The 21789-nt window shown below is 51.0% G+C and overlaps 1 protein-coding gene across 6 annotated transcripts; it reads left to right on the top strand.

The window, feature by feature from the left end:
• On the top strand, positions 1–20831 carry LOC118658379 (RB-associated KRAB zinc finger protein). Of its 6 annotated transcripts, none has more exons than XM_036313855.1 (6): positions 10–333; positions 727–990; positions 1429–1487; positions 7993–8119; positions 8608–8703; positions 11324–14812. In XM_036313855.1, the coding sequence occupies exons 3-6, from the start codon at positions 1473–1475 to the stop codon at positions 13225–13227; spliced, it is 2142 nt and encodes a 713-aa protein (XP_036169748.1). In that variant the 5' UTR covers positions 10–333; positions 727–990; positions 1429–1472; the 3' UTR covers positions 13228–14812. The 6 variants fall into 6 exon arrangements, with proteins under 6 accessions (XP_036169749.1, XP_036169748.1, XP_036169747.1 ...); XM_036313858.1 differs by lacking the exons at positions 727–990; positions 11324–14812 and adding exons at positions 19852–19982; positions 20550–20831 and having other exon boundaries at positions 16–333; XM_036313856.1 differs by lacking the exons at positions 727–990; positions 11324–14812 and adding an exon at positions 9462–10139 and having other exon boundaries at positions 1–333.
• Positions 20832–21789: the final 958 nt, after the last annotated feature.

Here is a 21789-nt window from a genome sequence, read left to right as displayed (position 1 = left end):
ATGTGCACTCGGGCTGTGTGCGTGTTCGCGCAGGCGCCCTGCGGCCACGCTGCTGTCGCTTCCTGTCCGAGCCCAGGTCACCGCTGCCCCCGGTGCCCAAGCCTTGGCCTCTGTTGGGCGACGATCCCGGGGCCTGCGGGGCTGGGCGCTGTCCGGTCGGGCCGCCACGCAGCGGGCGCGGGGCTGTGCGGGCGGAGTCTGGAGCGGGGACCCGGAGGCGGCCCCGGAGCCCGCGGGCAAGGCCTGAGGAGCTGGGCGGCGGCGGGGTCGGGCCCGGCCCGTCGGCATCGCGGCGCCCGGGGCGGTGAGGCCCCGGCAGGGACGTTCTCCTGAGTGAGTGTGTCCCGTAGGCCCAGAGCCGGCTCCTCGGGGACGCGGCTTGGGCGGCGCAGAGGCGGGGGCCCGGGGAGCCTGGGGGCGGGTCAGCGAGTCCCGACGGGCGGTCGTGCGCTGGCGGCCGCGGCAGTTCTGGGTCCTCCCGGCCGCGGTGAGCAGGGCTGGGGACTCGCCCCGACGAGGACACGGGAGTCTGCGGCCGGGAGCGTGGACCGCTTCCCGGGGACCCGCGTGTCAGAGGCGGAGGGGCAGGCTGCCGGGTGCGGGCGCCCCCCCTCCCTGACCGGGGACCTCCCTGTCTCCTGGGGGCCTCGGGGGTCCCAGCCTGGGTTCGAGGTGCCCCTGCTCCCTGCACCCACAACACCCCTTCCTCCGCCCCGCCCTCCCCAGGTTCCAGACGTTTCTAAACGTCCCCCAGGACCTAGTTCACCGGCCTAGGCGTGTGCCCACTCCCCTCGGAGCTGCCCGTGCCGTCCGGGTGCCGCGGTTCGATGAGCCCGCAGGGGGCGCCCTGTCGCCTCGGTGACAGCGGAGGAGATTGGGCCTGAGAAGGGCGGGGCTTGCCCGGGTGTCCGCCTGTGGGTGGGATCGCAAACAGGACTCAGGCTCCCAGGCCAAGCGTTGTGCCCACTGTACCCCGGTTTTCTTAAGAGAGTAAGTGCAGCACTAACCACGTCTTGTCAGATAAAACCACGCCGTGATGCACATTTATCCCGTTTCTGAGAGCACATACTCTGTGTTCCTCTGTATTCCTTGATTTGTAACAATTGAAAGAAAAGTAAGAAAATAGGTCAACAGTATAACAGGATTCCCCCCGCACCCCCTCCCCCCCAACCACCTTTTATTTAAGGGTGGCCAACCTTTTGAAAACGGAGCCAGTGTTTATATTCACTGGGAGGAACCTGTCGGATTACCTCCATCCTTTTGGGGTGGCAGTGGTTCCGGTATGTCTCTCTGTCACCCTTGAGCCCTATCTGAGTGTTCACAGGGCATCATTTCATTGCGTTTTCTTTGGCGATTCTCATGCAAAAGGTTCCCAGCCACACAGGCCAGGGTACTCATGACTTCAGTGACTTGCTTGTTCTCCCCTAGGTCCGCTGTTAACAACCTGCACACTTCTCCAAGAGCAGCAGAAAATGCATGAGTCCCAGGTGAGTTTTCCCACCTTGCTCTGTAAGACAGGTTGGGAAGTTTATAAGGGCCCACGCTTTAAACTGGGAACGTGGAGCTAGGGAAAAGGCTGTGTGAAATGCAGTTCCGAGAGTGTCGGCGGGTCAGCACCAGAATCTTTGTCGAATTCACATGTCCAGGTAGTAGGATACTTTAGGGCGATTGAGGTTGAGCTGCAAATACGACCAATGCCCTTGACCATCTTAGGAAAAGGGAAGTACCACCCACTGAGTGATTTGTGTAGACTCTAAGAGACGATGTGATTTGTTAGTTGTGGGTTGTAAAGATTTACTAGGACTTGGGAATTTTTCTTTAATAAAGTTGATACAGTGTGGATAGCTTTCATAATAGCAACCAGGAAGTCATTGCAATATATGGCTTGTACTCGCTTTTGTAAGCATAGGGCCTCCTGCCCAAGAGAACAATATTTTGGTTTTTTCAGGCACCAAAATAATTGTGATCGAAATAGATACATTTCCATTGTTACTATTTAATCCAGGGATAACACCGAAGTCAAGGGGCACTGACCTGTTCATCCTTTAGATGTTTCTGTTCGTCTGTTTATTGGGTTGCCCAGCAAACAGTACAAAAAAGTATTCTCTGGTAAGGGTGCCCTCACTCCCCATTCCCGCTTCAGGCCTCAGGGCTTAGTTCTGCCCACTTGCCTGCATCTGTTGGTGAAGATTAGCAGTGACCTAATTATAGTCGAGTCCTGTGGACATTTGCCAGTCCTTTTCCTCACGTGACCATGCATCTGCCTGTGACATCTGTTTCTTCCAAATGATATTTTCTCCCTTTACTTGGCTTAAAAAAAAAATTGACCTATATTTCTCAATGTATCTCTGAAGAATAAAGAGGCTTTCCACAGGTGGGCGGGGATAATTCACAATACTGTCCTTTGTTATGTAAGATCCAGTGTCCAAATTTCAGTTTTCTAAATGTTTTTATTTTTAATTTGTTCTTTTCAATCAGGATACAAATAGAGGCCATATGTTGCAGTTGGCCTCTTTTAATGTTAACTTTCCCTGTATGTCTCGTGTCATTTCTTTGAAATTTGTTTTCTGAAGAAATTGGGTTGTGCCCTGGCCCTGGTGGCTCAATTGGTTGGGCGCTGAGAGGTCGCTGGTGATTCCAGGTCAGGGCACATGCCTGGGTTGCGGGCTCAGTCCCCAGTGGGGGCATGCGGGAGGCAGCCGATTGACGTTTCTCTCTCCTTCTCCCTTCCTCTCTCTAAAAATCAATTAAAAGTCTTTAAAAAATGTTTAAAAAGTAAATTGGGGTGTTTATCCTCAGTTTCCCCAGCGCGGACTGTGCTGATTGCATTGCTGCCTGTTTTAACTTTGCTTTTTAAATCCCCTGCACTCCTGGTAAAGTTGGTAGTTAGGTCTGGGCATTTCCTCAGGCTTACGTTCAGTTCTTCTGGGAAGACTGTGCTGCCCACGCCTTTGTCCTCTTCCTGCTGGAGCCCGTATTGCCTTCCTGTCTCGTCTTGTGATGTGAGGTCTGTTGATTGATATCCGTTGCCCTGATCCACGAATTCACTAGGGGAGACCCGATGGTGACAAGCGTCTTTACCGCTCTTCTTCATTTACGAGCTGGGATACTCTTCTGAGAAGAACCTCGCTCCGCTTGGCCCTGAGATCCATAGGGAAGGACAGTTTCCAAAGCCCTGGGCCGGCCTGAGGGACAGGGCTTTGCGTTTGAGTCTGTCGTCTCGATGAGCTCAGGGGTTAAATGGATTTGGTAGCGATTGAAGTTGTTACTCTTTTTGATGTTTCAGTGGCCCATCTTTGAATCCCTTCACAGTAGTTCTGCACCTTTTTGAAACATTCCCTATGCATTTTAGAGTATTCTATTCAACATTTTATTTTGAAAAACTTCAAATTTACAGAACAGTCACAAGGATTGTACAAGAACTCCATGTTCCTGCTGCTGAGATGGTCCAGTTTTTGACATTTTTTAACTTTTGCTGCTTTATTTTCTCTCTGTGTGTATTACATTTTTTTCTGAGTTATTTGAGAATGGGTGTCAGATGTCATGCCCCCTTAACCTGTATTTCAGATTTAACCTTCTAAGATCAAGAATATTCTCTTACATGTTCCTGGCACAGTGACTGAATTTAGGAAGTTTAACATTGATATAATGCTTTTATCTAATCCACATTCACCTTTCGGTTTAGCCAGTTTCCCAGGATTTCCTGTTTTTAATTTCAGGTGGAGGCTGCGGTCCGGGATTGTGGACGACATTTAACTCTCTCTCCTCTCCTCGGTCTCAGCTCTCCCCGGGCCCAGGCTGGGCCTTGCAGGCCGGAGCTGTGCATTTCCATCTCATGAATGGCTAGTGTTTCCCATTAAAGAAATTCCTGACTTTAAAACTTGAGAGGACAGAAGCATACATATGTGTGCGTGCAAGCATGTGTGTGTCTGTATAAATTTAAAAAGTGTACATGTGTGCTTGTGTGTGATTGAGATAGATATGTATATATGTATCACATACATATGCATATATCACATACTATGCACATTATAAGACTTCGTGTGTAAATATATACATATTCATGTTAGTGAAGTATCAATCCATTTCTATTTTTTGAGGGTTTTCTTTGTTAAATTCAGTGTGCATTTTGAATATTCCCAGAGGCCTATTCAGCATCTTTGCAGTTACAAGATTTTCCTTCTGATCCGTACTCTAGTGGTACATTATATTAATGGATTGCCAGGTATTAACCTAGTCTGAATTCCTGGAATAAGTCCCATGTAGCTATTATATGTGATCTCTTCAATCTGGTATTGAGTTCTGTTGCTGATATTTTGTTTTGAATGTTTGTGTTGGTATAAGTGATATTGGTATGCATGTTACCGACTGATGAAGCATCTTCTAACCCTACCCCTCCTGGCCTTGCGGACTAGCTTACGCCAGAAGCTTACTGCCTCCTCCCGGTGATTCGATAGCTCACCGGGCTGGTCCTTGGAATCTCCTGGGTGGATGTCCTGCTTTGCTGTCAGGCGGCTCTGCCTCCGCCGCCAGGGCAGCGCAGCTATAGGACCCACCGTGGGGCCCTGTCCGCGGTCTAGACCTTTGTTGACACAGCCTTTGCAAATAGTAGGAGAATGGAGCTCGTTTACTGAGCACTTCCCTCCTGAAACAGGACTTAAATGTTTGCAGTTCCTCAAGCTGCTCCTTCACAGCACTGGGCTCCGGCCTGCGGGTCTCCTGTGGCTCCCGTGGCTCCCGTGGCTGCGCTCCTCTTCGCTGGCGCTGGGGGTCCAGTGGAGAAGAGCGGTCGCGCTGTAGGCAGCTGTTTTATTAGAGAAGGCGTCGTCTCGCTTTTCTGAAAGCACCTTAGAGTATCGCTAAGTGTCCGTGATAGTTTGACTTGATACACAGTTCTAGGTTCAGAAGCTTTTCCTTTTAAAAGTTGTCGGCTGTTCTCCAGGAGAAACAATGTCAGTTACTAAGGCGCGGGTATTTTTTCCTCTGTAATGTTTTGGATTTTCCCTCATCCTCTGGGCTATTTTATCAGGAAATTTCTCATCTCTGTCCTCCGCCCAGCGTTCTCCTTTGGGTGTGAGATGGCCCCCTTGGAGTGCAGGCGAGCCTGAGCCTTCAGCTCAGGAACCAGTTTCCGCTCTGCCTTTGGCATTTCCTGTGGCTCCTCCACATCCGTCTTCCTGAAAATGTTGAACCTGTTGGGTCTGGCTTTCTCCTCTCAGGTTTTCTTTCATCATTTCAGTTTCTGATTTTCTGAGAGCCTTCCTCACATATATTCTGTCTCATTTGTTATTCAAGCTTCTTACTTGAGGATCTTGAAAAAATTCAATAACGCAGTCTCTAATTTCTAAGTATTCTCCGGTGGCTGTTTATTAGCAAACTGTTCTCATTTATGGAAGCAATATGTTGCTTAATTTATTAAAAATATAAATCAACACAAAATGTAAATTTATTAAAAATATAAATCAATATAAAGTTATATAAGATGCTTTCTTTATGAATTTGATTCTATTGTGGTTGGGTTATTCATTTTGATGTTTATCTTTTATTTATACTGTTTCCCTCAGCTGGTGATTTTTGATGTTTTTAATTTCCGTTGTGGAGGTAATAATGCTAACGTGAGCATGTTGGCTATGAGCCCGTTTGGCTCCTCTCCCCTGTGTGGAGGGAAGGGCTGCAGCAGGGATGGGAGGGATATGTGTCTAATTCGGTTGGTATCACATCATTTTCCCCTCAATTTTTCATTGTGTAAAATACACATAACACAAAATTCGCTGTCTTCACCATCTTTAAATACTGCAGTTCAGTGGCATTAAGTGCATCCACATTGTTGTGCGGCCATTACCGCCATCCGTCTCCAGAATGCTTCTCAGCTTGCAAAACTGAAACTCCGTCCTTGTTAAACACGAACTCCCCATCTCCCCTGCCCCCCGGCAACCTCCCTCCTGCTTCCTGTCTGTGATCTGACTCCCTAAGGGCCTCGTGTAAGGGGAATCGTAGTGTTTGTGTCTTTGTGATTGGAGTGTTTCACTTAGCATGTGTCCTTGAACTTCATTCATGTTGTACTACCTGTCAAAGTTTCCTTCTTTTTAAGGCTGAATAATGTTCCATGTGTGCGCAGACCACGTCTTGCTTATCCATTCATCCGGTAATGGACACTTGGTTACCTCCCCATGTTAGCCGTTGGAATAATGCTGCTGTGCACAAGGGTGTACACATACCTCTTCAGTCCTTGCTTTCTGTGTTTTTGGTGTAGACCCAGAGGTGGGCTGCTGGGTCATGTGATTGTTCTGTTTTTGAGTTTTTGAGGAGCCGTCATACTGTGTCCACAGCCGCTGCCCCACTTTACGCCCCAGCAGTGCACAGGCTGCAGGTTCTCCTCACTGTGTTTGTCCGAGCTGGCGTGCTCGGCTGCTTTCTGGTGGGCTGGTTTCCTGAGCATTGCCTCCAGGAAGGACACCACCTTCAGTGGAGAGAGTTGACTGTCCTGCTTTGCCTGAGATGGTCCTGGACTAACGTCCATTCCTGCTGTCCCATCGGCCTTATTTGCCCGACAGAACTTTTCTGCTTGGACAGTGAGTATGTCATCACCCTAGTTAGGGGTCTGGAGTGTGATGTACCTCTATGCTTGGCCACAGGGGTTCACCAGATTCAGCTTCATCTGGCTGCTCTGCGCACAGAGCAGGAAGCATGAGCTGCCCGGTGTCCTGCGGCCGGTTTCAGTCGGCCAGGCGCTGTGCCCCACGGACCTCTTGCTGGACCTCGGGGTGCTCGGGGGCTCTGTGGGCGAGTCTGCTGTCACCTGGGCTGCGGCCCCGCACCTGCCTGTACACGTGTCCGCAGCTCTGGTTTCTCGTCTACTCGACCCCGCATCTCAGGGATTCCTCAGGAGCGCCTGCTTTGTAGCCAGTGTGCCCAGTGCTCCTGGAGGGTGGCTCCGCCCACATATTTCTTTGAATTGGGCTTTTGGGTTTGTCTTGGGCAGGAAAGTAGTGGTGTGTGCTCAGCTGACCCTCGAATTAGAATCCCTTCCTCCTGTGAACCAGCTGTCCTAGCAAAGGGCCCTCCTGCCCCTGCCGTGCCAGCCCTGGCACTGGTGCCGCTTCTGTGTTTGCCACTGGCACTTCTCGCCCCTCCTCCTCTTTCTTCTCCTCCTGTGGAATCCTCAGCAGAGCCCGGGAGCCTGAGCTGCAACAGGAAGTGACAATAATTTGCTTCTTGCCGAAACCAGTTTGGCTCAGTAGATAGAGCGTCGGCCTGCGGACTGAAAGGTCCCAGGTTCGATTCTGGTCAAGGGCATGTACCTGGGTTGCGGGCACATCCCCAGTAGGAGATGTGCAGGAGGCAGCTGATCAATGTTTCTCTCTCATCGATGTTTCTAACTCTCTATCCCTCTCCCTTCCTCTCAATAAAATATATTTTAAAAAAATAATTTGCTTCTTGCATGCATCGCTCGAATAACACCTCGGGCATCGTGCAGACACCGATACTCCTGCTGCGAGCAGGTGGTGCTGAGCTACAGCGGGAGGCAGGAGAAAGCTTAGTCGGCGGAGAGCCGGCTGTGACGGAGTCAGAGGCTCCGAGCTGGCAGTGGAGCGGGGAGGAGGAGACCGGGAGGGTCCGGGCGCCAGCACCAAGAGGCAGGGAAGAGAGGAGCCGCCGCAAAGGCGCCTGAGGAAACAGGAGGGGGGGGGGGTGCTCATTCCCTGCTGCCTCCGGATCCGGCTGTAGCTTTCTGAGAGCAGGAGCGCAGCCCCCAGACTCAGTGACTTCCACTGCAGAATCAGAAAAGTCTCTTTTTGGTTTGAGGGTTTTGTTATTTTTAGACACAAGAAGGAACCCAAATGCCATGCGTTTCTGACATGGTTTCCCTCCCACAACCTGTAACATAAAAGGGTTACAGGGCTCCTGGTTGCCTTGACCAGTGAGCTCGGTAAGCTCTTGTCCCAGGACGCCTTGTCCCGGTTCCCAATTCCCATCGCGCTGCCATTACAGGAGCCAGTGTCATTCAGGGACGTGGCCGTGGACTTCACCCAGGAGGAGTGGCAGCAGCTGGGCCCGGAGCAGAAGACCACCTACAGGGACGTGATGCTGGAGAACTACAGCCACCTCGTCTCCGTGGGTGAGCAGAGCAGCTCCCTGAACTGTGGGGGGGCTTCTGTTCAATGGCTTTATCCTCAAGTTTGAAGAAATAGGTGATAAGACTATTGAATTCTGTTTGGGCACCAGGGAGCGTATTTGTATCTCTGCTTCTCCATCAGAAAGTTCTAACTTTGGCCCTGGCTGGTGGGGTCAGTGGTTAGAGGTTGGCCTGTGCACCAGAGGGTTGTGGGTTCGATTCCTGGTCAAGGGCACATACCTCGGTTGCAGATTCGAACCCTGGCCCCTGTTGGTATGTATGGGAGGCAGCCAATTGATGTGTGTCTCTCTCTCCCCGTCCTGTCCATTTTCTCTAAAAATCAATGGAAAAAAATATCCTCGGCTGAGGATTAACAAAAAATAAATAAAACAAAAGTTCTGCCTTTGATAAGGTGCGAAGGCCACCTTACCGTGCAGCCTCTGCGGCAGGAGCAGCTGCTCCAAGCCCGCCCGTCTCCTTTCCCGCCACAGGGTTCGACAGCACCAAGCCCAGCGTGATCGTCAGGTTGGAGCGGGGAGAGGAGCCGTGGGTGGCAGAAGGTGGCCCTCCGTGCCAGGGTTGCCCAGGTGAGTTAGCAGAATATCCCACTTTCAGAAGTGGGCCCCCAGGCCTGCGGGAGTGCCAGGCGGTGTCTCGGTGCCTGATGCCCAGGTCACAGCTCCGGGCCCCAGAGGGCACTCTCCCCCCCGCACGTGTCCAGTTTCTTTGTGAGTGTCCACGTGATTTCCACGCTGCGGGCCGGTCCCTCCTCTGGCTCTTGAGTTCTCAGAGACTAAGCTCCTCCCGTTAGCACAGATTCCCCTTTGCAGGCATTCAGAAGCCTGGCAGAATCTCCTCGAGACTCGTGTTCTTTCTGCCCTCACTTTCTCTCCTTCCTTGTGAAATGCCTCAGGCTCGTGTTCTGTCCCCAGGCTCCCTGCCCGCCCCGTGCACTCACAGGCCAGCCCCGTGTCCTCTCCCGGAGCTCCGAGGCCAGCACCCCCAGGGCGTGTGCTTGTGCTGTTTGGAGGAGCTGACTCCCCAGCTGCGCCCTCGGCTGATCGGGGGCCGCGACACTGGCCGCTCCTCCTTCCCCATCTCTCGCTCCTGCTGTCTGTCTGCCGCTCCTGTGTGCACAGCAGCCATTCGGGAAGGGAGTCTCATCAGCGGGGTCAGTTCACCCTCTTGCCTTCCTCAGGAGTGCTGACCCTGGACCTGCTTTCCACACCTTTACTTTTCTTTGGATCCTTAAAAGGGTTCCTGTAGTCCCCACTGTTAGGACTTTGAACTTGTATTTATGCTGTGGATCCAGCTGACACCTAACCCTTCACCTGTGGTCCAGCAGATGCTTCCTTGACAGATGCCAGTGCCGGTGCAACCGCCGCTTCCTCCCTTCCTTCTCAAAAGAGCCCCCCAGGTCACCGGTGCTGTGGTCTTGCCCGCCTCCCTTTGCTTATGGCATGTACAAGTGTGAACAGGAACATGACAGGCTCGCGGGTGGCAAGGAGCCAGGCTTGCTGGAGCAGCGGGGGTTTGGGAAGCCCAGTGCAGTGCTGGTTTGAATGGATGCTGTGAATCCAGGCAATGAAAAATCTTACTGGTGAATGGCAACTTCTCAGATTTTTCCTGTTTGTATTTGGGGCTTTGGGCTCAGGATGTTGTAGGTTTCAGAGCAGATTCTAGGTATTGCGGTGAGTGTGGGTGAGAGTGGCTAATAGTAGTTTAGAGGATCCCATAATCTGTAAGATGCCTAGACTGAAGTTCCTACTTTAGGGGCAACTTTTGGAATCTAATATTTAAGGTTTTACACCAAATGACGCTTGGGAGAAATAGATTATATTAATTTTAACTCTTATTTGTATTGAGAATTGAGCTATGGTGTTGTGTCAGGGACATGACTGGTTTTAGGAAGTTTTTTTTTCTTTTAATATTTTATTGATTTTTTTATAGAGAGGAAGGGAGAGGGATAGAGAGTTAGAAACATCGATGAGAGAGAAACATCCATCAGCTGCTTCCTGCACACCCCCTACCGGGGATGTGCCCGCAGCCAAGGTACATGCCCTTGACCGGAATCGAACCTGGGACCTTTCAGTCCGCAGGCCGATACTCTATCCACTGAGCCAAACCGGTTAGGGCAGGAAGTTTAAATCAGAAAATTGAAAGAGAATTAATGGTGAAACTTCATGAGCATTTGTTTTGTGTCCAACCATTGTAAGCAGATGACATGTGCTAGTGAAATCAGTCTGTTGCCCACCCTGTGGCTTAGGCACTATTGCCCACAGTTCAGTGAGCGAGCCTCACAGCTGTCACTGCTCAAGGTCCCCAGCTTGTACTGTGTTTGTGTTGGGGCTCCAGTGCCCCTGAACACTGTGCTCTGCTGTGCAGACAGGTTCACTGAGCGTTAATAAGACTGCAAAACCTGCAGAGAGCTGATCTTCCTGGAAGGCCTCTTGCCGTCGGCCTTTCTTACGTCGTTGGGACATTTATGTGCCAGGGAACCCTCCTTCCTGGCGACTGTGATCCAGGCGAGGGAGTTGGGGCCCTGGCTGTGGGACTGTCTCTGAACATGAGGAAGATGGAGCTTTTAGACTGTTCTTTGGATTTCTGTGCAGAATAGAACGGCAGAGGTTTTGGAAGGAGCTGTGCTAGTGAGGATGTCACTGTGGTAATCTTGTTGTGGAGTGATTTTACAGTTTAATGTACAATTAATATAACCTATTTCTCCCAAGCGCCATCCATCCGTGAATGTTTCCTTTGAATATACATCTAGTCGTCGTCGTTCTCCCACTGCCTCTATTTACTCTGCCTGGATCTAGCACTCTTTCAATGCCTTTGTTCTCTGCTCACCACTTGTGCTTGTTTATTTTACCTTTTATACCAGAGTTTTGAACATATTTGTAAAGTAACAAAGCTACTTGTATTCAAAGTGAATTTATCCTTCCTTTATCCACTAACACTGAGTCCTACCTCACCCTTATCCTTTCCCCATGACTCCCCTAGCTCTACCTGTGTGTGTGTGTGTGTGTGTGTGTCTTGAATGACAAATCAAGGGAAAAAGAGGATTATACACTTGTAGTTATTTTTTATTTGTGGAAATTGGCCTAAAAGCCAAGAGTTAACCCCACAATAGGGTACTTGAGTACCACTTCTATTCTGTAGCTGGTACATTCAGATTCACAAGGTTTATTTAACTTTATTCCTTTTCAGAAAAAATCAAGAAAGTTAATGATGTATTAGAAAGAATCCAAGAAAATGAAGATGAACGTGCAAGGCAAACTTACTATATCAATAGTAAAACCTTAATTGAAGAGAGAGAGAATACATTTGATAAAACTTATAACACAGAAGCAAACTTTATTCCTTCAAGCATATCTCATAGTTGTGTCTCTTGTGGAAAAAATATAGAATCTAATTCAGAATTAATTATTAGTGATGGAAGCTATGCAAGAAAGAAGTCTGATGAGTGTAGTGAATGTGGGAAAACACACCATGGAGAGAAACCTTATGAATTTAATCAAAATGGGGAAGGCTTTTCTCAAAATGATGAAAGTATTCTTCAGAAAGTTAATATTTTAGAGAAACCCTTTGAGTATAATGAATGCATGGAAGCCTTAGACAATCAATCTCATAAGAGAGCTTATATCGGGGAGAAGCCCTGTGAGTGGAGTGATTCTGGACCAGACTTTCTCCAGATGTCAAATTTTAATATGTACCAGAGATCACAGATGGAACTGAAGCCCTTTGAATGCAGTGAATGTGGGAAATCCTTCTGTAAAAAGTCAAAATTCATCATACATCAGAGGGCTCACACAGGAGAGAAACCTTATGCGTGTAATGTATGTGGCAAATCCTTCAGCCAAAAGGGAACCCTCACTGTACATCGGAGATCACACTTAGAGGAGAAACCCTATAAATGTAACGAATGTGGGAAAACCTTCTGTCAGAAGTTACATCTCACTCAACATTTGAGAACTCATTCAGGAGAAAAACCCTATGAATGTAGTGAATGTGGCAAAACCTTCTGCCAAAAGACACATCTCACCCTCCACCAGAGAAATCATTCAGGGGAGAGACCCTATCCGTGCAATGAGTGTGGGAAATCCTTCTCCCGCAAGTCAGCCCTCAGTGACCATCAGAGAACACACACAGGAGAGAAACTCTATAAATGTAATGAATGTGGAAAGTCCTACTACCGAAAATCTACCCTTATTACACATCAGAGAACACACACAGGAGAGAAACCTTATCAATGTAGTGAGTGTGGAAAATTCTTTTCTCGAGTGTCATACCTCACTATACATTATAGAAGCCATTTAGAAGAGAAACCCTATGAGTGTAATGAGTGTGGCAAAACCTTCAATTTGAATTCAGCCTTCATTAGACATCGGAAAGTACACACGGATGAGAAACCCCTTGAATGTAGTGAATGTGGAAAGTTTTCTCAATTCTCATATCTTAATGACCATCATACAACTCCTTTAGGAGAGAAACCCTATCAATGTAATGAATGTGGGAGAACTTTCCTTGAAAATTCAGCCTTTGACGGGCACCAGTCAATTCCAGAAGGAGAGAAATCCTATGAATGTAATATATGTGGGAAATTGTTCTCTGACTTGTCATACTACACTGTACATTATAGAAGTCATTCAGAAGAGAAGCCCTACGGATGTAGCGAATGTGGGAAAACCTTCTCCCATAATTCATCCCTCTTTAGACACCAGAGAGTACACACAGGAGAGAAGCCCTATGAGTGTTATGAATGTGGAAAGTTCTTTTCTCAGAAGTCATATCTCACCATACATCATAGAATTCATTCAGGAGAGAAGCCTTACGAATGTAGTAAATGTGGAAAAGTCTTCTCTCGGATGTCAAACCTCACTGTACATTATAGAAGCCATTCAGGAGAGAAACCCTATGAATGTAATGAATGTGGAAAAGTCTTTTCCCAGAAGTCGTACCTCACTGTGCATTACAGAACTCATTCAGGAGAGAAGCCCTATGAATGTAATGAATGTGGGAAAAAATTCCACCACAGATCAGCCTTCAACAGCCACCAGAGAATCCATAGGCGGGGGAATGTGAATGTGCTCAATGAGGGAAATCTCCTGTGAAAGTCAGACCTCGTTTTAGAAAAACCCTCTGAATAATGATTTGTAGTCAGATATCATGATCTGAGAGTTCATATGTTTGAATGGGGAAAAACATCCAAACATTAGGTTCATTTTCATCTGACTTTTCACAGAGGAGAGTCTCTAAGAAGGCAACAGGAAAAAATGCCTTCAGAACATGCTACAACTCATTGGACACTAGATAATTTATACAGGAGTCATTTTTATAAATATTTAATATTTATTTTGGATTAAAGTTGTATTTACATATCAGGGAGTCATACTAAGACAAAATCTGTCAAAATTGATAAATGTGGAAAAATATTTTGTCTTGGAAATTGTTATACCAAAAGCCATATTTCTGATGTAAAATCACATGTTTATAGGAAAGATATCAGAAGCTATCACCTGTAAACCTTTATTGTATAAAACGAAGTTTTCAAACCATCAGGACTTGATAATAAGGTCAGTAGCATTAAATACTTATATGGAAGTTTCTATCATGTTTTAAAAATGCAATCTAATAATTCTATGCAAGTTTGGATTTGAATAATTTATGAAAAGGCAGTATTCTTATTTGAGTATTAAAATGGCAAAACGTTGGTGAGATGTTTGACAGGTAAAGAATAGTTAAGTGCGTAAGTTTCTATTCGTTTGATGCACTTATAAATGGGTTTTTAATAAATGCCTCACCAATAGTGATTTTCGTATTTTTCAACTACATTTGAGCAAAAAAAGGTTTTAAAACATACTATTTTCATAAACAATAGTTAAGGACAACTCTGCTGCTCTTACTCTATAAAATATGCCCAGCGCTCATCCCACTCCTGTTTTTTAACCCATACGTTTGATTGTGCAGTGTGCCAGTATTATGTAATTCAGAAACGTTATCTATACTTTTATTTGATATGAACACAGTGTCATTATTTTGTGCACTGCCCCTTATTTCCAGTATTTTGGAAAAATTAATACAATTTCTAGCAGACATATTTTTATTAACTCAATGTCCTTGCTCCTCTCTTGCCTTGATGTAAGAGTTTGGTGTCTATCATTTCTTAACATGACTCAGAGGGTAAGTCCTGATTAGTCTAAACCAATCGTGATAATCCATTTTGATTGCCTGTAGCTCTTTCATAGTGGTTGTATGACCCCGTCCTGGGCAGACAGAGTGATCAGATCTGTCTTACTCCAGGAAGGGGAGTAATCAGTAACTGTGACACCACATGAAGGAAAGTAATCTAGCAGGCAGGAAACAAATGTGGTGACATCGCCATTCACCTGTGTTCTTAGCAAACTGGGTAGAAAGGAGCTTCTTTAGTGGAATACAGAGTATCCTACACTTCAGTCAGCAACATGCTTAGTGGTGAAATATTGAAAGTTTTCTCCCAAGATAACAAAGACAGGATATCTACTATCACTAATTTTATTCAGTATTAGTGACCTGGTGCACTGATTCATGCACATTGAATGGAAATTACTTAGAAGGTGGTTGAGACAGGCCAGACACACCCTGGAGCCAACCTCCTGTGGTCCCTCCTGACATCTGCAGAGTGAGCAGGGTCCTTTCAGCAGGTGGGGTCCTTCGGCCTGGCCTGCAGGGATCAGGCTGAAACCGGCTCTCCGACATCCCCCGAGGGGTCCCAGAGTGTGACAGCACTCTGCAAAGTTGCTGTCGTACATGGTATGGAATGCAAATGCAAGTGTGCAGTAAACCAAATTTGGGGCCAGCAGTGCCCCAGCAAAAGCATAACCCATGGCCGAAGAAGGAATTGCGTGGCCCCCAGAGGAATTGAGCTCCCCCTCTCTGGTTTCAGGGTGCGTCACCTGAGAACCGCTACTGCCAAGTCACTGCAGCTCGGCAGTTCTGTGTTGAGCATCTGCCCCCAGTGGTCAGTGCACATCATACCAACTGGTCGGATGGGTGGAGGGACACTTAGCATATTAGCCTTTTATATATAGGTAATTGGGCAGAAGAACCTAGCCAAGAAAGTGAATGAAGTGAAACTTCTATTGCAAATGACGATTTTGTATGTAGAAAAGTCTGAGAACTATACAGATAATTAGAATTAATGAGTAAAGTCAGCAAGGTCCCTGCATACAAATTCATTATGAAAAATTGCTTTACTATACCAGCAGTAAACATAGAAAATGAAAAATTTGGAAGCAATACCACTTACAGTAGCATCAAAAATCCTCAAGTGCCTAGGGGAAAGCTTACCTCGCCATGCTATAAAGGTAGAAACAAAAACAGCTGCAAAACAGAGAGACATACCTGGTTCGTGAGTTCCAGGACAGTTCCTTCATGTGGTCCTCCCATCCCCCCCCCTGAAATAGTTAGTGAAAAGCATGGGAGAACACGTGTGGGCAAGAATGGAAGGAACAGGAAGTCCATGCTGCCGCTGGCGTTGCCAATCGCTAGGACCATTTTGGAAAGCCAGGACTTCAAGCGAATGCTTTTCACAAACCTAGCAGAAACGTCGGGATGTCCACCAAAGGACATGGACTGGAATGTTCGTGGTATAGAACGCAAAACCCAGAGCTCTCTGAAGGCATATGTGCAGTAGGGTGAATGAACTTCAGTGGTGTATTTCCACTCAGAATCCTGTAAAGCAGAGAATTAACATACCATGATGCAGCTTAGTTTCACAAATACAATCAAATGACAGAATCCATACAAAAGCGATCATCGTGTGTGAGTCCTAGTTACAATAGGAGCAGGCAAACTGGTCTATGCACTTAGACAACAGGAGACCTTTTGGCCTGGGCACAGGCTGGGGGGGTGGGGTTCACTGGTGATGCGCGTTCTATTTGAAATGTGGGTGCTGAATATCCCAGCGTTGTGTGCACGCGGGACTTGTGTGTTGTGTGTCTGCATGTGTGTAGACTTCCATAAAAAGTTTTAAAATCCCAGATGTCTACCATTTCTGTTGCTCAGCACTCTTGCCATATTTTTCTAGATGAGTATGAATATGCTGCAGAACAGGAAGTACATGGTAGATTTTGCATAATTCTGTGCAGGAAATACTCTTTATAGTAGTTTCCGTGGCAACTGCTAAAATTTCCTACACTGTGACCATAAAGCTTAATTACCATAATGTATATTTTAAGTAAAATATTTGAAAGGTGACGGGTCATTACATATTTTGTCATCCTACCCTTTGCACATATGAGTGGGTCTGAACTGCCTCTTCAATAAAAAACTAATGTGTGTAAACGTTTCCTATTTTCTCAAATTGTTCACACTTCCGAGAACAGGGTGCATCCTTTCCCCATCACAGAGGTGACCTTTCTTTGAGGTAAATAAATGTAGTGGTCAGTTTGATTTGATGGAAAAATGTATATTTAAAAGGTTTCAGGTAACCCTTTCAGTACACAGTTATCAGCACCAATGTGAGTAAAGGAAAAAGTTAACTAAGACTTTGCACCATAAAAAAAAATACAGGTAGAGCTCTTGCCCTAGCCAGTTTGGCTCAGTGGATAGAGCGTTGGCCTGTAGACTGAAGGGTCCTGGGTTCAAGTCCAGTCAAGGGCACATGCCCAGCTGGATCCCCAGTAGGGGGCGTGCAGGAGGCAGCCGATCAATGATTCTCTCTCATTGATGTTTCTCTCTTCCCTTCCTCTCTGAAATCAATAAAAATATATGTATTTTTAAAAATAGCCGAACCGGTTTGGCTCAGTGGATAGAGCGTCGGCCTGTGGACTGAAGGGTCCCAGGTTCGATTCTGGTCACGGGCATGTACCTGGGTTGCGGGCACCTCCCCAGAAGGAGATGTGCAGGAGGCGGCTGATCGATGTTTCTCTCTCATCGATGTTTCTGACTCTCTATCTCTCTCCCTTCCTCTCTGTAAAAAATCAATAAAATGTATTTTTTAAAAAATAGAGCTCTTGATTGGACTCAGCTGATGGCACAGGTGACATTTGCTGGAGCGCGCACTTGGTTTTGTCTCACCTTCCCCTACCTGCCTGAGCGGGAAGTGTGAACAGAGGAGCTGCGCCCCTGCTGGGGGAGGGGTCAGCGGCAGGATCAGGTCTGATCCCCGCATTGGCTGCCGGTTCCTGGTCCAACTTACCCACGAGGCGCGTGGTCCCGCAAGGCCGCTGCTCCTTCCACACAGCCCTCTCCTGTCATCATGAGGGCCCCTTGCCCATCCCCATACTTACTGCTGCCCAACTTGGGGTCAGTTAACCTTCCCATTTTGTCTCTAAAGTCTCTGAAATGGATCAAAAAACAATGCAAGGCCGCTTATGACTGAGGACAAAAGTTCACCCACTGTTCTGCTCCATCCCAAATTACGCAGAAATGTTGTCGCCCACGCGGCCTTCACAGAGGGGAAATGAGTGGCCTACAGGCCCCCCAAGTTAAACCAGATGCCGCCGCAGAGAAACGAAGCAAAATGTGCAGTCCCTCCTCCCTATTGCCTCAGTGGCAGGCGCGGCCAAGAATTCCCCTTCACACGGAAGGGTGTATAGCTCCCGGCAAATTGGTGAACTGCCATTGACTTGCTGCCCTGTGAGCCAAGGGAGTGGAGTGGAAACAATGTCAAAACTCCCCAGAGGGCAGGCTCTCCGAGGAGAAGATGTAGCGCCTGGGAGTGAAGAAACGCGCGAATAGTGGCCTCTGCTGAGCAGAACTTGGAAAGTGCACCCTTTCTCCACGCATGCGCCCGTCAAGTCACTGCGGCCCTGCGGACGGGTGGGCCCGGTGGAGGAGCGCCTGCTCAGTGCTGCGCCCCCGCGCGTGGACCGCGGCTGGCGGCTGGCGTGCGGGTGGCGGCTGGCGTGCGGGTGGCGGCTGGCGTGCGGGTGGCGGCTGGCGTGCGGGTGGCGGCTGGCGTGCGGGTGGAGGCTGGCGTGCGGGTGGCGGCTGGCGTGCAGGTGGCGGCTGGCGTGCGGGTGGCGGCTGGAGTGCGGGTGGCGGCTGGCGTGCGGGTGGCGGCTGGCGTGCGGGTGGCGGCTGGCGTGCAGGTGGCCGCAGGTTGCAGGTGGCGCGCTGTCACCACGGCAGAAGACGTGTGACGTTTAGTGAGGATCCTAGAAGACAGGAGGGGAGATCTTTGTGGCACTGCGGCCGAGAGGGGTGCACAGCGTAGGTCGGCGACCCCAGTCCGCCGTGTTTGGGTTCTGGGCACGTGTGTCCTCCATTAATCACCCCCCCCCCAACGGGCAGTGTGCTTGGCCTGCCCTCCAGCCAGGCTGCGGGAGCTCCCGGGAGAAAACTCCGGGCGGATGGCCGTTTGAGCTCTGCAGCCACCGAGGACGGACCAGGAGCGCCTGGGCTCCAGCATCCCGCGCAAAGAAACAGGGTTCGGCTTGGTGGTTCACAAGGGGGCGGACTTAGCACAGACAAAGATCCTTGGTCTTTGGCGCTCAGTTTCCAAGGAAACATTTTTTCCTGCCTAATATTGTGATGTGGAATCAGACAAGAGAAAACAAAAAGATTCAGTCAGATGAGCCAGAGTGCAGAGCGGGAGCAGACTGTGGGAAGAGGTTTGCAGGGGCTTCAGTGAGAAGAAAGACATGAAAAGGCTAGAAGTCGAGATTTCAGCCGCATCCCAGGAACCTCCAAATCCGGGGAAGCTCCCCGGATGAGGGGAGGAGAGTGTAAGTGGATGTCACGTGCGGGGGGGGGGGGGGGGGGGACGGGACACACACACACACAAAACGACCTGGAGAGAAAGGTCGGAGCTCTGAACAGGAAAGGCCCGGAAACACCCCTCCACTACAGTGAAATTTAAGAACATCAAAGATAAAATTGCGAAAGGTTCAATGAAGAGGCCATCACTCAAAACAGAGCAGACTTGTCATCTTCCATTTTTAGCCAAAAAACTGGACAAAACAGATGAAAATCACGGCGTTCAGACATTGGACAAGAGGTGCGGGCCAGTGGCCCCGGAGAGAAGAGAGAGCGACGCCGTGGTTGCCCCAGCGGACGGCCTGGAGAGCCCGCGGGCCGGTGCGGGGAAGGGCAGCCGAGCAGCTGGGTGGAGCCGGAGCCCGCAGGACAGAGGGGTGACCGGAGGGAGCTGCGCAGACCCGCGAGCTCACGCTCATGAGGACCCCCAGGCGCCGGGCTCCTGGGACGACTGGGCTGGGGGCTCCCTCAGTGTTGGGACTCGCATCTGGGAAGAGGACAAGGTGGGATGGGACTCAGGGTCTCGCTGCACAGAAGGTCGCTCTGGCTTAGGGGCGTGGCCTGTGGTGACAGGGGTGTGTCCAGCGGGTGAGGATTTGTCTTGACTCAAGGGTGCGTTTAAAGAACGGGGCGTGGCTATGCCCTGGGGGCGTGGCCATTGTGAGGGGCGGGCGTCACAGTGCGCGGGCGTGGCTCGAGGTGGGGGCGTGGCCAGAGTGGGGGCGTGGTTTGGGCTCGAGCCGGCACCCAGAGCTCCAGGAGCCGCTCCGGCAACTGTCTGCATCTAACAGTCCTTGCGGATCCCGAGGCTGGTGACCGGGCTGCGGACAGGTGCAGGGTGAGTGGGGCCTGGAGGGAGGGCGAGCCTCCGGGGCGCTGGGCCTGGCTCACGGAGGGGAGGAGGGGAGGGGAGAGGTTGGGCCGGGTCGGGGGAGGCGCCGGACCAAGGTGAGCCTCTGACCACCCACCCGTCACCCTCTCGCCCCTCCCTGCAGCCCCGACTGCCTCGCCATGTGGGGCCCACTGGTCCTGATGCTGCTGCTGCTCTCTCTCAGCCCCGTCCCCACCGCCACCGCTGCTCCCATCCCCAATGCCAGAGCCCAGGACACCCAGAACCTGCCCCAAGGTCACAGCCGCCTCTGCTGAGGGTCGGGTTGGGGGGTAGGGAGGGGGAGGAAGGAGGGGCGCGGCAGACGCAGGAGAGGAAGTCAGAGGGACCCGAGGAGGGAGAGGCCGAGGAGAGGTCTAGGGGGGGCCCGTGGGACGGAGAGAGGCAGGAGTAGGAGGAAGTGGGACAGAATGGAGACCGAGCAGAGGAACAGGGACCCAGACAAGGAGGGACAGATGGGGGGCTGGGACTGGTTTGGCCTTGAGGGTCAGAGGGTGGAAAGGAAGGGGGGGAGGGAGGGTCACGAGCTGGCTAAGAGCCATCCACCACTCAGACGGCCTCCTGCGAGCTCGGGGGCCGGGCGACCGGGAGGGGCTGGGGGGGGGGCCGGCAGGGGCGGGGGGGGGGGGGCCGGGGGAGCCGGCAGGGGCCCTGCTGCGGAAGACGGGGGCTGCCTGTGCCCGTGGGCTCAGTGCCTCCCAGGCCCCGCCGCCACACAGGACGGGGCGCTGGGGGGGGGGGGGCAGCACCCCTCCTGGCTCGCAGCCCGAAGCCCCTCCTGGAGCCCACCTTGTCCTTCCCCAGGTGCCAAAGGAGGCGACGGAGAGCTGTGGGCGGCGGGAAAGCCGGCCCCGCACGCGGGCTGCCCTCCGTCCTGAGGCGGCCGCGGGGCCCGCGGCTCCCGGAGAAGCATCCGTGGCTACCGGCCATCCGCCACCGGCTCCTCGGGGGGCCGCGAGGCCGGGGGACCTGGGGCCTCCCCCGTCCCAAAGAGCCCGCCCCCCAGACCCGCTTCTCCCTCCCCAGGCCCCGCACCAGCCACCGCGGCGGGGGATGGGCGCCAACGCGCTGGCCCGGCAGCCCCAGGCCCTCTCCCCGCCCCGCTCCCGGCTCCGGTTGGAAATAAAGTTCTTTCTCGCCAGCTGCGCGTTCCTTTCGGACCTGCCCCCAACGGAAAGCGGGCCGGTACCCGACCCCCGCACGAGCTGAGCCCGTACCCGACCTCCGCACGAGCTCCCGCGGCGGGGCTGCTGCAGGCGCTCACCCGGGCGCGGGGCGCACGTGGGATTCTCTGCGGGTTTTGTTGCCAAGAGTTAGACTTGCACGGAGTCGAGCCCACTGCGTGCGCCTGGAGGGGACCTCCCCCCCAAACTCCAGCCTCCCTTAAAATACACTTCAGAGCCGCGTCGCGAGGGGTCACAGGAAGGTCACGGTCAAAGCTCCCTGTGCAGAGACTGGCACAGCCGCCTGGGCCGCTGATCCCCCGGGTCTGGCTCTGTCCTGAGTAAGTCGCCTGGGATGGGGGGGGGCTCTTCGCTCTTTGGACCCAGGGGATGGAGGGGTTTCCCTCTCCCACTGATACTCCTGGGGGGGTGCCCTCTTCAGGGGACCAGCTCTCCAGATCCCGGCCCGAGCCCCGAGCACAGCCGCGGGTGCAGGGACTGTGGGTCGCTGGCATCGCCCTTCAGTGTAGCTGAGGCACCAGCTATCTCCACGCCTTTTCTCACTTAAGCGTCACTCTTTGCTGTGCATCTGCCGTATCTGGGGTGCCTGATGCCCACTCATCTGAGAAAGCGGTGCCGGGGATTCGATGTTTATTTCCCACTATCACCACTGGGGACAGACTGGGGTCTGGAAAAATCTTAGGCCGTGGGCAGCACCTGTCCAAAGCCATTGCCACACCCCTTGATACCAACCACAGGAATGAAACAAGGTGCTAACAGTGCTGTTCTCCTCCAGGGAAGCGGGAAGGCAGTGCGAGGGGACCAGGAGTTCTGGAATTCTGGTCATGTTCTATTTTTTCACTTTGGGAAGTTTCATCCAA

This window comes from Myotis myotis, unplaced genomic scaffold, assembly GCF_014108235.1.
Source record: "Myotis myotis isolate mMyoMyo1 unplaced genomic scaffold, mMyoMyo1.p scaffold_m19_p_6, whole genome shotgun sequence".
In the NCBI taxonomy this organism is placed as follows: Eukaryota; Metazoa; Chordata; class Mammalia; order Chiroptera; family Vespertilionidae; genus Myotis; species Myotis myotis.
This window is presented reverse-complemented; position numbering and strand designations above follow the sequence as displayed.

Coding starts and splice junctions, on each gene's coding strand:
- LOC118658379 (XM_036313855.1), top strand. Junction 8,120..8,607: donor CAGCCACCTCGTCTCCGTGG/GTGAGCAGAGCA, acceptor TTCCCGCCACAG/GGTTCGACAGCACCAAGCCC. Junction 8,704..11,323: donor TCCGTGCCAGGGTTGCCCAG/GTGAGTTAGCAG, acceptor ATTCCTTTTCAG/AAAAAATCAAGAAAGTTAAT.